Source organism: Pristiophorus japonicus, chromosome 18 (assembly GCF_044704955.1).
Source record: "Pristiophorus japonicus isolate sPriJap1 chromosome 18, sPriJap1.hap1, whole genome shotgun sequence".
Lineage (NCBI taxonomy): Eukaryota > Metazoa > Chordata > Chondrichthyes > Pristiophoridae > Pristiophorus > Pristiophorus japonicus.
The window spans coordinates 115385321-115400716 of NC_091994.1; the positions used below are offsets into that span (position 1 = coordinate 115385321).

At 47.6% G+C, this 15396-nt stretch overlaps 1 protein-coding gene across 1 annotated transcript in view; it reads right to left on the bottom strand.

Annotated features, from left to right (window-relative positions):
- Positions 1-689: 689 nt before the first annotated feature.
- The window catches only part of LOC139229087 (trypsin-like), a 33730-nt gene continuing 19023 nt past the window's right edge, over positions 690-15396 (bottom strand). The window contains exons 2-5 of the mRNA XM_070860744.1: positions 7860-8010; positions 7599-7740; positions 1880-2146; positions 690-839 (exon numbers count right to left, since the gene is read on the bottom strand). Of these exons, the coding sequence (XP_070716845.1) occupies positions 690-839; positions 1880-2146; positions 7599-7740; positions 7860-8010 (710 nt within the window). The remainder of the gene's footprint in view (positions 840-1879; positions 2147-7598; positions 7741-7859; positions 8011-15396) is intronic.

Genomic DNA, 15396 nt, shown 5'->3' on the forward strand with positions numbered 1-15396 from the left:
GCTGTTGCTGACAATGGAACCAGAAGGCTAAGGAGGAGTGGAGGGTTAACCATGGGCCAACAGAGGTCGATCCAGGGGTTCAGTGGTCCAGTGGAGGCTGTAGTGAGCACGAGCAAATCTTGTACAGCAGTAGAGAGCGAGGAGCAGTGGAAGTGAGACCCAAGGACTGGGAAGAGTGAAGCTCAAGGAGTCAGGGGAGGATGAATCATAAATCCGTGGGATCAGTGCAGAGCACTGTCTGAGGAACACCTGTTGGGGTTTGAGGAGCACACACGATCGGGAGCAGCAGGAGGAACTGGAGGAGCCTGTGCAACCCAGTCTAACTGGACTATATCCAACCTGCTGTCTTTCATGAAGAAATTCTCTCTTGAACTGATACAAACAAGTTGAGCTTTCTATAAATTCAAATGCAGGAAATTTCACTCATCAATGATTAACTCGGTTTGCATCAATTCTACTCAATGTAATGTTTGTTTATAATTGGAGGAAAATCGATGGTTGTACATTCAATTATAAAAAGTATTTGAGAAATGGTTGAATAATTGATATTTGCATTAATTAGCCCCAAAACAATAGCAATTGAAGTATTATTTAACTTTGATTTTAGAACTAACATAAGCAAACGACTAACTGCATGGCAACTAAAGTATTTTTATAGTAACCAGGAATGTGTATGTGGTAGGCAGTGGTCAAAATCTGTTTATTTTACGATTAATCCACCTTATATACTTGCCTACTCTTGTGTAAACCCCGGGGTATTTGTAATGCGCACAACTGATTCCCCAGGACACAATTCCTTGAATGACTCCATCACAAACCAGTGGTCCTCCAGAATCACCCTGCAGGAAAAATGGAAGGAAATCAGAATCCGCGCGAGAAGGTATCAAAACTTTTAATTAGATCCTCGTCACTTTCACGTGGAATTTCATATGGGGATTAAAGACCAAGTATAGTCTTCAAGTGAGGCAGAGTTGGGGCAGATAAATGGGTCAGGGCTTGCAGATATCATTCAATCCCGATTTAACAGTTACATGCTCTTTCCTTGTTTTAATATTTCCATTAGTTGTGTCCAATCGAATGTAAACTATTGAATATAAACTTGGCATGCTGTAATTACACCTTCCTACCAACAGTGGTGCTGCAGGAAATAAATCAATGTAGTCTTCCAGATACTTGGCAATTAATCTATCTATTAATAATAAACATCTTAGATCTGCACGCACTCCCACTACAAAGATTAAGCAAAATGTGTTTTCCATTTAGCATTATCTAAAAAGATCCCTAACTTTCTTCCTTCCTACCCAAAGGTCCCAACTCTTGCCACGTGGCGATTTCCTGGACAAGCAACGCTCTGAAACAATATCCCGTTGTGAATTCCTTCATACATGAGCTTACAGACTGAGTGTTGGCAGGCTATTGAACCAAAGGATGCCTTTGAGTCGGAGTCTGTCCTCATCCAATATCCACACAATCAGGTGAGGAAACCATGGACCATTTCCCCCTCCCACGCACAAGGGTGCTGAGGTTAATTGTAACATTCCCTGGTTAAGCACCCTAACTCAGCGCAGACCATGACCAGTGACATTCCAGGCCTGTAAAGTTTGTGAGACAATAGGCCAACATGGAGCATGCTTTTCTGACCCGGAATTTGCAGCGTGCAACCAAATTCTCCCCCTGTTTTGGTCTATTTTTACGTGTTTCAAACCCAGGATCAATCTGAGTAAGTCTATTACACAAAATCATGTGATAGCTCTTTGAATCAAAGTGAAGTACTGCATCACAATGTGAAACGTTGTACAAACAGTTCAGATTGGGATATCATATTGAAAAGGGACAATAATTAGGAGGTCATTTTTGTAGAGACACCAGTAATGCATACCTGACAAGAATCCTTGCCTCCTGTACTGTATCCTGCACAGATCATGTAGGCATACACCTTCCCATTATATGAAGAAGGTCTGTTGCACTTATAACGAGAAATAATTGGCACCTCAACAGACATAAGCACATCAGATAGGCTGTAACTGTAAACAGTAGTGACTCCCCAGCCAGAGACTGTACACAAGGTATTTCGAGGCACCATTCGATCAGACGTTGGAATCACTGCAAGGCTGATATATGCGTTCTGTATTGCTGGAGTTTTCATCTGATAAAAAATATACAGTAGATTTACTAAACAGATTCACTAAAGTTTTGGTCTTTAATATCAAACACAGTTCATGTTGAAATGTTATTTTGTGCACATATAAAGAATAACAACAACTTGTATTTCTATAGCGCCTTTAACGTAGTGAAATGTCCCAGGACGCTTCACAGGAGTATTATGAGATAAAAAATTTGACACCGAGCCGCATAAGGAGAAATTAGGGCAGGTGACCAAAAGTTTGGTCAAAGAGGTAGTTTTTAAGGAGTGTCTTGAAGGAGGAAAGAGGGGTAAAGGTTTAGGCAGGGAGTTCCAGAGCTTAGGGACTAGGCAACAGAAGGCACAGCCACCAATGGTGGAGCGATTATAGTCAGGGAATCAGGGATCAGAGGGCAGAATCGGTGGAGCGCAGGCATCTTGGGGTTGGGTGGGTGGGGGCGGGGTTGTGGTGCTGGAGAAGATTTCAGAGATAGGGAGGGGTGAGGGCCATGGAGGGATTTTAAAACAAGGATGAGAGTTTTGAAATTGAGGCGTTGCTTAACCGAGAGCCAATGTAGGTCAGTGAGCACAGGGGTAATGTTTGAATGGGACTTGGTGCAAGTTAGGACACCGGGTAGCCGAATTTTGGATCACCTCTAGTTTACGTAGGGTAGAATGTGGGGGGCCAGCCAGGAGTGTGTTGGAATAGTCAAGTGTAGAGTTAACAAAGGCACGGATGAGGGCTTCTGCAGCGGATGAGCTGAGGCAAGGGCGAAACAGGGCGATGTTATGGAGGTGGAAATAGGCGGTCTTAGACAGAAGTTGGGGAGAGGGATGGAGTCAGTTGCTAGGGAACGGAGTTCATGGCGGGGACAGAAAACAATGGCTTCGGTCTTCCCAATAATCAACTGGAGAAAATTTCTGCTCATCCAGAACTGGATGTCGGACAAGCAGTCTGACAATTTAGAGACTGTGGAGGGGTCGAGGGAAGTGGTGATGAGGCAGAGCTGGGTATCATCAGCGTACATGTGGAAACTGACGCTGGTTTCTGGATGATGTCACCAAGGGGCAACATGTAGATGAGGAATAGGAGGGAGCCAAGGATAGATTCCTGGGGGACACCAGAGGTAACGATGCCTGGGGTGGGAAGAGAAGCCGTTGCAGGAGATTCTCTGACAACGATTAGATAGATAAGAATGGAACCAGGCGAGTGCAGTCCCACCCAGCTGGACGATGGTGGAGAGGCGTTGGAGGAGGATAGAGTGGTCAACCGTGTCAAAGGCCAGAGACAGGTCCAGGAGGACGAGGAGGGAGAGTCACAGTCACAAAGGGTGTCAGTCACCTGTTGGGTCTTTTCTAGAGAGAAGAGCTCCAGGAGGTTCAATTCTTCCTGCTAACTGTAATGTCTCATGTATTGTACCACCCTTGTATATGTTATGGTAGTAAAATACAATTCTCACTTATTAAATTCTTTTTCAAGGACAAGACAGCCCATAATACCCAAGAGAGAGCTGCTACAGGTGAAGGGCTCACAAACTCTGACCTTTAATCTCTGCAAATCCTGCAGAAGGAGGTCACAGAGGGTACCAGAGGCTGGGAGGGAGGAGAGCATGTGACCTTCTGCACCTCCTCCTTCTCACCCCATTTCCCCCACATTCAATGTCAACAAACTTGATCATGAAAGTTTTATGCCGTGGCTTCCGCTGTAAATTACTTGTGAAATGCATTGCAACGTCTCTTCATCTTTTCCATCTTCTCGATGTGCCTGCGGAAGAACACAGAGGCCCCACTACCTGTGCTTCACCTGCACTTCACATCAACAAAAGCACTCACTCCAATTCCTCACAAGCAGCAGCTCAGAAATATTCACACTGGGGAAATTGGAGCGTGATCGAGAGGGCGGTGCAGTGGGTGACACACACAGAGCAGTGGCTGGCACAGCACGAGGAGGAAGCTGCTGTGGGTCAGGGGTCAGATTGTGGAATCAATTGCAGGTCATGGGTCAGATTGTGGAAGCTGCTGCAGGTCAGGGGTCAGATTGTGGAATCTATTGCGGGTCAGAGGTCAGATTGTGCAGCTCTTTGGCCGAAGACTCGGGATCTGGATCTCACAAGCCCTGTTTTTGGTGCCTTCAGGTGTTTGCTGTTTACTCCTTCCAAGATACCACGCGCAAAGGGGACTGGCTGCAAGCACTAATGCTCACTTACAGGGACACAACTTTGTTTGAACCGTCGCCATGAACATGAGATGGGAAGAGGGATGACGTCAATTTAATCTCATTACCTTTTCATTTTAATTCTTCTGCCTGCTCCAAGCACTAGAGCTCTGCCCACCATTGGGCAAACCCCCTGATAATACCAAGCCACTCAAAGGAGCTGGAGCCCTGACATCACATCTTGGCTTTTGTGCCCAGCAAATAAGTAAGTCAGTGTGCAAAGCAGAGGCCTCAAAATACCATTTTATCAAACCAAACTTAATAAATGCAGCTCTCAGGGAACATTAAACAGATAAAGCTACTAAAGTTCTCTGGTTGTAACTCAGTAGAATGGGCCTAATATTGAATAGATTGGCCCTAAGCTCTCTGGAGTTTAGAACGAGAGGTGATCTCATTGAAACATATAGGATTCTGAGAGGGCTTGACAGAGTAGATGCTAAGAGGCAGAGTCTAGAACCAGGGGTAACAGTCTCAGGATAAGGGGTCGGCCATTTAGGACAAATGAGGAGACATTTCTGTGAATCTTTGGAATACTCTACCCCAGAGGGCTGTGGATGCTCAGTTGTTGAGTATATTCAAGACAGAGATCGATAGATTTTTAGACTCTACAGGAATGAAGGGATTGGTCAGGAAAGTGGAGTTGAGGTCAAAGATCAGCCATGATCTTATTGAATGGCGGAGCAGGCTTGAGGGGCCGTATGGCCGACTCCTGCTCCTATTTCTTATGTTCTTTATAAGAACATCCGGCCCAACCAGTCCGTCCTCCCCACAACTGCGACACCCCATGTATCACAACATTCTACACTCCACCCCACCCGGAGCCATGTGATCTCCTGGGAGAGGCAAAAAAAACAGATAAAAACCCAGGCCAATTGGGGAAAAGAAATCCGGGAAAATTCCTCTCCGACCCATCCAGGCGATCAAAACTAGTCCAGGAGATCACTCTGGCTGTATTCGATTCCCTGTGGTACTTACCATCGTATCTGTGCCAGCCAACAAGAGGTTATCCAGTCTAATCCCAATTACCAGCTCTAGGTCTGTAACCCTGCAGGTTACGGCATTTCAAGTGCCCATCCAAGCACCTTTTAAATGTGGTGAGGGTTTCTGCCTCTACCACCTTTCTAGTCAGTGAGTTCCAGACCCCCATAACCCTCTGAGTGAAGAAGCTTCCCCTTAAATCCCCTCTAAACCTTCCACCAACCACCTTAAACCTATGCCCCCTCATAATTGACCCCTCCACCAAGGGAAATAAGCCCTTGCTATCCACTATATCCAGGCCCCTCAAAATGTTATACACCTCAATGCGGTCTCCTCTCAGCCTCCTCTGTTCCAAGGAGAACAAACCCAGCCTATCCAATCTGTCCTCAAAAGCTAAGATTCTCCATTCCAGGCAGCATCTTTGTAAATCTCTTCTGCACGCTCTCCACTGCAATCACGTCCTTCCTATAATACGGTGACCAGAACTGCACGCACTATTCCAGCTGTGGCCTAACCAAAGTATTATATACAAGTTAAGCATAACCTCCCTGCACTTGTATTCTATGCCTCGGCCAATAAATGCAAGCATTCCATATACTTTCTTAACCACCTTATCCACCTGGCCTGCTACTTTCAGGGATCTGTGGACAAGCACTCCTAGGTCCCTTTGTTCATCTGCACTTCTAAGTGGCCTACCGCTTAATGTGTATACCCTTTCCTTATAAGTCCTCCTCATGTGCATTACCTCACACTTCTCCAAATGAAATTCCATTTGCCACTGTTCTGCCCACCCTATCAATAGATTGATATCCTCCTGCAGCCCATGACTTTCCTCTTCAGTATCAACCACACAGCCAATTTTAGTATCATCAGCAAACTTCTTCATCATAGCCCCTATATTCAAATCTAGATCATTAATATATACCATGAAAAACAAGGGACCCAGTACTGAGCCCTGTGGAACCCCACTGGAAACAGCCTTCCAGTCACAAAAACATCCATCAACCATTACCCTTTGCTTCCTGCCCCTAAGCCAATTTTGGATCCAACTTGCCCCTTTGCCCTGGATCCCATGGGCTTTTACCTTCGATTATCAAAAGCTTTGCCCTTAACCGATTTGGTTGACCAGCTTTCAGCCCCAAAGAGTTGAACTCGCTGTCGTCTCACTCTTTCTACAAGAGCTTGGAGAGCATCTTCACTGAATCTAGCTTCTCCTTCACACTTTTTCAGCCCCATTGTGAACATTTTGTGTCATCACCGAGCTGGATTAACAGACTCTCTCGCTCATAATGAGTATCTCAGCTACAGTATTGGTTCATCTGCCAAGTGTGTGTTGTAACCAACAACAAAAAATTCCACTGTGGGGGTCATTTCTTCTGCCTACTCCGTCTGTGTTCTGACAGCAGGATGGGGTGGTGCCTAGCAATGTTTCTGGGCTACCTTGGGAATTGCACTAGGTATGGCCCTGATAGGCCCAGCCTTATCTGCATCTGCTGAGAGCAAGTGTAGGTGTTATTGTGGATCACAGAGTGCCTCTCACCAGGAAGGAATTAATGATCTGTCGGGGTGGGATCAGAACTCCACCTTCCCAGTGCGGGATCAGAACTCCACCTTCCCAGTGTGGGATCCGAACTCCACCTTCCCAGTGCAGGATCCAAACTCCACCTTCCCAGTGCGGGATCAGAACTCCACCTTCCCAGTGCGAGATCCGAACTCCACCTTCCCAGTGCGGGATCAGAACTCCACCTTCCCAGTGCGGGATCAGAACTCCGCCTTCCCAGTGCGGGATCAGAACTCCGCCTTCCCAGTGCGGGATCAGAACTCCGCCTTCCCAGTGTGGGATCAGAACTCCACCTTCCCAGTGCGGGATTCGAACTCCATCTTCCCAGTGCAGGATCCGAACTCCACCTTCCCAGTGTGGGATCAGAACTCCACCTTCCCAGTGCGGGATTCGAACTCCGCCTTCCCAGTGCGGGATTCGAACTCCACCTTCCCAGTGCGGGATCAGAACTCTGCCAATAAGGCAGACATCACGGTTGTGTCAATGCAGGCACAGGGCACCTACCCCTGTTATTGAAATGACCCTGTCCTTGGGGTTTGGGATGGGATCCCAGTGAAAACAGGAGGCAACAGAATTTCTACACTCGGGAAGTAAAGCTGGAACCTGGCAGGTCCGAAGACTCAGTGTCACAGTGAGCTGTGCCCTTGTTCACAGAGCCTGACTTTACATCCACTTTTATCTGCAATACTTGCAGGTCAATGATACGCATTCATACAACTTACTTTCAAAAGCATGATGTCATGTTTGAATGTTTCATGTCGGTAATAAGGAAACATAATGAGTCTCGCCACCTTATAGAATTTCTCATTGCCATCGGACTTTGACAAACTGTGTTCACCCAGAACAACCGTGATGAGATATGGTCTGGAACAGAAAAAAAATCACTGACAATAAAGAGCTTACTTTTTATTCTAAAAAATATTTAAGTAAGTACTTGTTATTTTAAAAGAGAGGTTGTAATTTTATATTTGCCTGGAACGTACGGCTTGACACAATGTGCTGCTGACAGGACCCAGCGCGGACTAATTAAAGTTCCACTGCAGTAATGTGTCGATCTTATCTGCAAGGAGGCTTGAAAGGGAATGGAGTGAGGCACCACCTCAGACCCACCGATAATCCTCTCTTTGGTTAAACCTGCGGAAAGTCAATTATAAGCATTTTAATACCATACTACAGGTGAAGGCCTCAAGTTGTATAGAAGGAGAATCTTTCAACAATACCTGCTGTGGGATAGAGGTGATAAACTGTGAAAGTGAGGAATCACAGAATCACAGAATGTTTACAGCATCGAAGGCCATTCGGCCCATCGAGCCCGTGCCGCGACTCTCAGTGAGTCCCACTCCCCCCGCCCTTTCCCCGTAGCCCTGCAATTGTTTTTTCCTTCAGATACTTATTGAAGGGTTAGTGCGAAATTGCTGTGCTTTAGAAAATGTACTGCATGACAGAATGAGATCAGCAATTGCGAACAGGTCACAAGACGCTGAGCAAGAAAGAAACCCATCGCACCAGACGCTGGCCGAAGATAAGGAAGTAAGCCGGCCAGAGACGAAAAAAAACTCATTGTGTCGACACTTTTTGCAATGCCAGGTGTAGAAGCAGTGACATGTGACCTTTGCGGTTTACGACTTTAAATACTCATTTTTTGTAAATCCAAATTGAGTTGTTGCCTGGTTGAGGGACCTACATACAGCTCCCCTGGTACCTTGTATTAATAAACTGTGTGTGTTTTCAACTCTCTAACGTAGTCTCGGAGTAGATTTATTTCTACCTCGGGGTCTTCCCTCAATAGTTTTGGCGCTGTGATCAAGGTGTATCGGTAAGCCCTCCTGACCGAGACTCGAGCGTACGGGGATAAGGTCGGATTTCACGACATCCCAGAAATTGGAACGTCGAACCGGCAGGGGTGAGGCTGCCGGACACCCAACGAACAAGTGAGACTCGGGGAGGTTTGATAACAGACACAGTGAGTAGAAATTAAGATAAAGTAGAATATAAGTAAGATAAGTGGTGTGTAAGAGAAACGAGTGTTCCCGTCACTTCAATTGTCACAAACTATCTCAATCACCTAACTTGAGCCGGAATTAAGAGGGCAAATGCCCCACGTGATGGCCAAGGATTAAGGTCGAAGGGAACACCGGGAGGACAAAGTGACAGCGGAAACCTGTGAGTGACTGTGTGATACGCATGAACTGGTGAGAGAGTTGAGGGATAATCCCATCGCAATAAATAAGTGACGGAGTAGAAGTAGGCCCGCGTGAAGAGACTCATTCACAGAGGAAGCGAGGGAAGGTCAGATCACATAATGGCCTCGGGGGAAGACCTTGAATGGGGGCCGGGAGGGTCTCTTAGTCGGTTCTATGCAGACGACCAGAAGAGCTTAATAGATAAAATGATTAAAGACGGTGGGATCCCTCGGCTGTCCCTAAGGAGCAAAAGAATTGGTGGGAGAAACAGAAACAGAAAAAGGCAAAGAAAGCCGGAGTACTTTTAGTATAACAGTTGTGTGTGTTACAAAATAAAACCAAACAATTAGTAGAGAAAAGTAAGGAGACAGAAGCCGAGAATAAGAAATGGAGAGAGCGGTATGAACAAACCGGCAAGTGGGGGGGGATCAGATTATGACCTCCCTCCGACTTATGTTGCCACAGTAGCGGCCTCGGCTCCTCCCTTTGATGAGGAAACCGAGATGGAAGGGTCAAATTCAGTAAATACAGAAAGGGCAGCCCCTCTTCGGGTAACCCAGGGCGTACAGGGAGGGAACCCCCGATATCAATATTACACTTTCACTCCCACAGAAAAACAAATGATGAATCAGGATTTGGGGAGTCTACAACCACGGAAGAGAAATGTAGAATTTTGGCAAAAGTTCGAAGAATTGTATGAGACCCACGATATACATAAGCGAGATGTCCACCAAATAGTTCGGGCTAAGTGTCCAAAGGACCGGTGGACAGGGCTAGCACCCCCTCACAGTGACGGCACATGGATACCTGCCGTGGGTGCCACAAGGGCACAACGGGACGCTGCTAGAACAGGGTGCGTCCAGGCTGTACAGGCCTTAATGGGAGCATCCACTCCAAATTGGGGATTGATAATGCAGACCCGCCAGAAAAAGGGAGAAAACGCCAAGGACTACGGAGAGAGGTGATGGGTCCAATACCAAGAATCCTCGGGACAGGCGGCCCCGAACAGAGACGACCCAGTCTTCGTGAAAATGTTTAAGGACGGCCTTTCGGCCAACCATCAAAAGATCTTAAAACTGGGGGTGGTAGTCGTGGACACCTATGACCAAGCTGTCCAGTGGGCATGCCACATTAACTCTGGGGGAATAAAACAAGAAGTGGCCATGGCTAAGAGTAGTAAGAGTGCGGGCCGAGGGAAATGCTACAACTGTGGCAAGACGGGTCATTTTGCCACCGACTGTAGGGGCCCCAAAAGACCAACCGTCCGATGTGACAATTGTGGGAAAAAGGGACATGCCACTGATAAATGTTGGGCGCCCAAGGAGAAAAGAAATAGTCAGTCAGGCCTGAGAGTAGAGGAGATGAACCGACAGCAGCTAATCACAGCGCTGAGGGACTTAGGAAAAGACTGAAGGCCAGCGACCCCCGTGGGGCAGGGAGAGGATCTGCGTATTCACATAACTGCGCTGTTAGGGGGCCGGCAGTGTGATATGTTAGTGGATACCGGAGCATCGGTATCTATGACAGATATTCCCTTACCCACCACTAAACATGTTGTCCATATAACTGGCGTGGGAGGATCTGCCACCACAGCCCACCAGAGTGAAGTAATTCTATTGGAGATAGCCGGGATTCTGATCCCGGCACAATTTTATGTATGCCCAAATGCAGAAGGGACTATATTGGGGATCGACCTCCTGGAACAGTTAGGGGCAATAATAGACCCACACAATAAGAGAATAGTTTGGAGAAATAAGGGAGGACGCAAAATCACGATGTACGGGGAACAGACTAATTTGCACAATCACGCAAAGGTCGGAAGTGTGCAACTTCTCACCCGAGATTGGGATACAGCAGGAGACTACGGCCCATTATGTGAACAAATGAGGGAAGTGTGGGCTCAATCAAAGCAGGATTGTAGGCTGGTAAAGACCAAGTCAGTGGTCATTCCTGGGCCCGAACACCCTCCTCATAAGCAATGCCCCATTAAACCTGAAGCCCGAGAGGCCGTAAAACAAATCGTGCAGGACCTCTTGTGGAGTGGTGCCCTTCGGGAAGCCGAAAGCACTACGAACTCGCCAACCTGGCCCGTAAAGAAACCAGATGGGTCATACCGATTGACCATAGACTATACGGCGTTAAATAAAGTAACTCCCCGCCAGCACCCCATCGTAGCAAGCCCAGCGATCATATTTAATGGACTGAAACCAGAACATAAAATATTCACAGTCTTAGATATAGCTAATGGATTTTGGTCCATACCATTAGCCCAGGAGTCCCAAGATAAATTCACATTCACGGTCGGGGATAGGCAGTACACTTGGACACGAGTGCCCCAGGGTTCTCACAATAGTCCGACCATATTTCATCGAACTATGAGTCGAGCCTTGGAGACCGTAGATTTAGCCCCCTACCGAAGTACCATCCTCCAATATGTGGACGATCTGTTGATTGCCTCAGAGGACGAGAGAGGACATATGGGGGCTCTAATAGAAACCCTGGAAGCCTTAAAGAAAGCGGGATTTAAGGTAAACCCCAAGAAAACTCAGATCGGATTGAAGGAGGTACAGTACTTGGGGCACCAACTGTCGCAGGGGACAAAAACAATACCCCACAACAGAAAGGAAGCAATTCGCATTATGCCCCGACTGAAAACGGTCCGAGGAGTGCGTAAAGTATTAGGACTCTTTAACTACTGTAGGAACTTTATAGCCAACTTCATGGCAATCGCGGAACCCATACAGAGACTAGTTAAGGGAGGAAAACCAGCTCAAGAAAGTGTGGAGTGGGGCCCGGAACAAGAAACAGCATACGGCCAGATAAAGGAAGCCCTGATGTCGGCACCAGGCCGAGGACTGCCAAATATGAACGCACCGTTTCACATTCATTGTGAAAACGAGGGTGGGTTTTACGGAGTATTAGTTACTTAAATGCATGGCGACTGAGCCTGCCCAGTAGCTTACTATTCCACCCAACAGTCGCCCGTGGCAGGAGGTCTATCAAGATGTGTAGCAGCCTTGGACTGCGCAACATGGGCGGTGAAAGTTCGTGAGCCAGTAGTAATGACAAGGGAGGTTATACTACATACCAAACATACCTTGGTGGAAATGCTCAACACCGGCAAATTGCGCTCCGTGTCCAATGCCCGCCAGGCCAAATGGGAAGCAGTATTACTTCCCTTAGATGGGGCCGTAAAAATTGTACGAGACACGGGGGAGAGCCCGGCAGAGGGCCTCTTATCCGTGGGTGAGCCTCAGGAGTGCCAGGCACAGGAATGGGAGGACTCACCGGGACACATAAATGAGATTCCCCTTGAAAACCCCGAGCTGATCCTGTACGTGGATGGTCCTGGAAATATATTCAGGGGACCCTGCATACGGGATGGGCGGTGGTAGACAAAGCACTAAACACTGTCCGAAAGGGAAGGTTAGACGGAGGACTGTCGGCCCAAGTAGCTGAGCTCACTGCCCTGACTGAAGGCCTCCAATTGGCCAAAGGCCGGCGGGCAAATATATATACGGATAGCCGCTATGCCTTCGGGGTAGTCTATGACTACATGACTGCCTGGGCAAAGAGAGGGTTCATCACTTTGGGCGGGGAGGCTATCAAACATGAAGGCTGAATCAGACTACGATTAGACGCCGCCAGTAAACCCGCAGAGGCAGCAGTGATCAAGGTTAAGACTCACCAGAAAGTAGTAAACAATGTCCAAAGGGGCAATGAAGCAGCGGATAAAGCGGCGCAGGAAGCAAGTCTATCCTTCGAAGTGCAGCAAGAAGTTGTATGTATATCATTACCAGGGAAGATATAGACATTGTGAGATTACATGCCGATGTAATGATGAAGAAAAGAAAGATTGGGGCACAAAAGGAGGGAGTCAGGGTGACGACTTTGTATGGAGGAAAGATGGGAAAGTGATAGCCCTGGCTTGCATTAGACAAATGCTCATGGAACTACACCACGGCATCATCATGTCGGACGGAAGGTCATGATAAGAAACATAACTGGGGATTGGTGGTGGCCAGGAATGAGACGGGACGTAGCTAAGTATTGTCAGCAATGTGTCACGTGTGCTCAGCACAACCCAGGAAAGGCCGTTAAGGTTAGAATGGCTCACCAACCACAACCAAGGGAGCCGTGGGAGTGTATACAGATAGACTTCACGTGACCTTTACCATCCTCAAGGGGCAAGAAATACTGTCTAGTAATAATAGATCAGTTTATGCGGTGGGTAGAAGCGTTCGCCACGCGAAACTGCACCGCAATCACGGTGGCCCGAATATTGGCAGAGGAAGCAATCCCACGTTGGGGCGTCCCTATCCAAATCGATTCTGACCAGGGAACCCATTTTACCAGACAAATAATGAAGGAGGTGTGTGCTATGTTGGGTATTGGACAGAAGTTTCATATCCCCTACCACCCGCAAGGCTCTAGGATGGTGGAACGTATGAACAGGACACTTAAAACAGCCCTAGCAAAGGCCATCCAAGAGACGGGACAAGCTTGGGCGTATTTACTACCCACAATCTTGATGAGACAAAGGGCAATTCCTAACCGAGTGACGGGATTAACTCCATGAGTCGATGACAGGCAGGGCCATGCACCTGCCGGAAGGAATCATAACTGGGGGATCTGAAGTAGGACCGAGGGATCGGATTAGAAAGTACGTCTTGGAACTGAGTAAGCAACTTAAGGAATTGAGGAAGGAAGTGAGGGAACGGCAAGCAGGCCGGGACGGACAGAAGGAATTGGAGGACCAGAGGGAGGTCCCACAGGTCGGTGCGAAGGTAATGGTAAAATGTCTGCCAGGACGAACGGGGTTTGCTCCCCGTTGGTCTGGCCCATTTGAAGTCCTAATTAGCGGAGATACATGCGCCTGCACACATTCTAGGAAACTGAAGGCGGACGCATCAGCAGAAAACAGCGGAAGAAATAAAGACGATCCAAGATGAATGTGTTACGCGATATTATGTGCAGTTTGCTTTTTTGTGTAATTGTAATATGTAGCCTAGGGAGGACTCCGGCCAGAGTGCCCCCACGGACCAAGAGAGAGTTGTATGTGAACACCTTTTTGTCCATGTCATACACCTATGCCAAGAAAGCCAATGTTGCAGCTGTTGGGTCTGTGCCCATGTCCCCACACACTCGGAGGAAGGAATCCCCCTACAATCAATCCCATTTAGTGATAATGAGACGGCCAGCTGGATGTTTGGAGTTAGAACAGGATCCACATGTGTTGGCTCTTATGTCATAGAGGCAGACGGCAGCACCATAATAAAACTTAAAAGTCATGGGTATAATCCAGAACAGTGTAGTGGGTGGAGACGATCAACCTATAACGATTCCTATCTACCACCATTCCTGAGAACAAGGTGTAAGAAGGGACAGGGAGGGGGGCTATGTCTCACAAGGCAGGGACGACCGGAAGATCCTATTGTGGGGTACAGTAACTGCACATATAGCCTTACCTTACCTGCCGAAGGGCGTAGGGTGACACTCCCGTCATTAAACAGAAACGGTGACTTTTCGGTCCAATGGGACCCCCCAGCGATAAATAAGTATACACCCTACAACGGGACTCATTTTGTGTGCGGTCACAGGGCCTACCCCTGGTTGCGCCGAGAATGGACGGGTTCTTGTTATCTGGCTTATATCGTACCCTACATGTATCACCTGGGTTCTCTGAAGGACCTCCACCGGAGAGCCAGATGAGCTATCACGGAGACTGAAAGACTCTGGGCCATTGCGTTTCCCTGGTATGGAGCGGGTAGATTGGCGAGGGAATCCATTAACATGGCTTCCGTCCTGGAACAGGTGGCCAACGGTACAGCTAAGCCCTAGTTAAGGTTAATGCAGAGATGGTAGCCCTCCGCACAGGAGCTCTGCAAAATTGGATGGCCCTTGACTATGTGTTGGCAGAAAAAGGGGGACCCTGTGCCCTGATCGGGGCCGAATGTTGTACATACATCCCGGATAGCTCGGGAGAAATTACCGATCTGGCAGAGCTTATCCAAGAAGAGGTTAAAAAGCTTAAGCAACCACCAGCCTCCACGTCGTGGGACTGGTTCTCAGGGTGGTTAGGATCTATGGGAACGTCACTAATCCAAGGTCTGGTTGCCTTTGTGGTGGTGGTAATAATGCTGTATTGCCTATGTATGTTACTTAAATGTTGTATAAGCAAAGCACTGTCATCTTTACTATCGAGCAGACCTGTAACCCAACCGCCCTCAAACTACGAGAACCTAGCGGTGTCTCAGAAGGTGGCGTACACTTGTCCAAAACACCTATATGATGAGGTTTTACAAGCAGCAGAATGAGTTGCAACAGGAGATGGGAA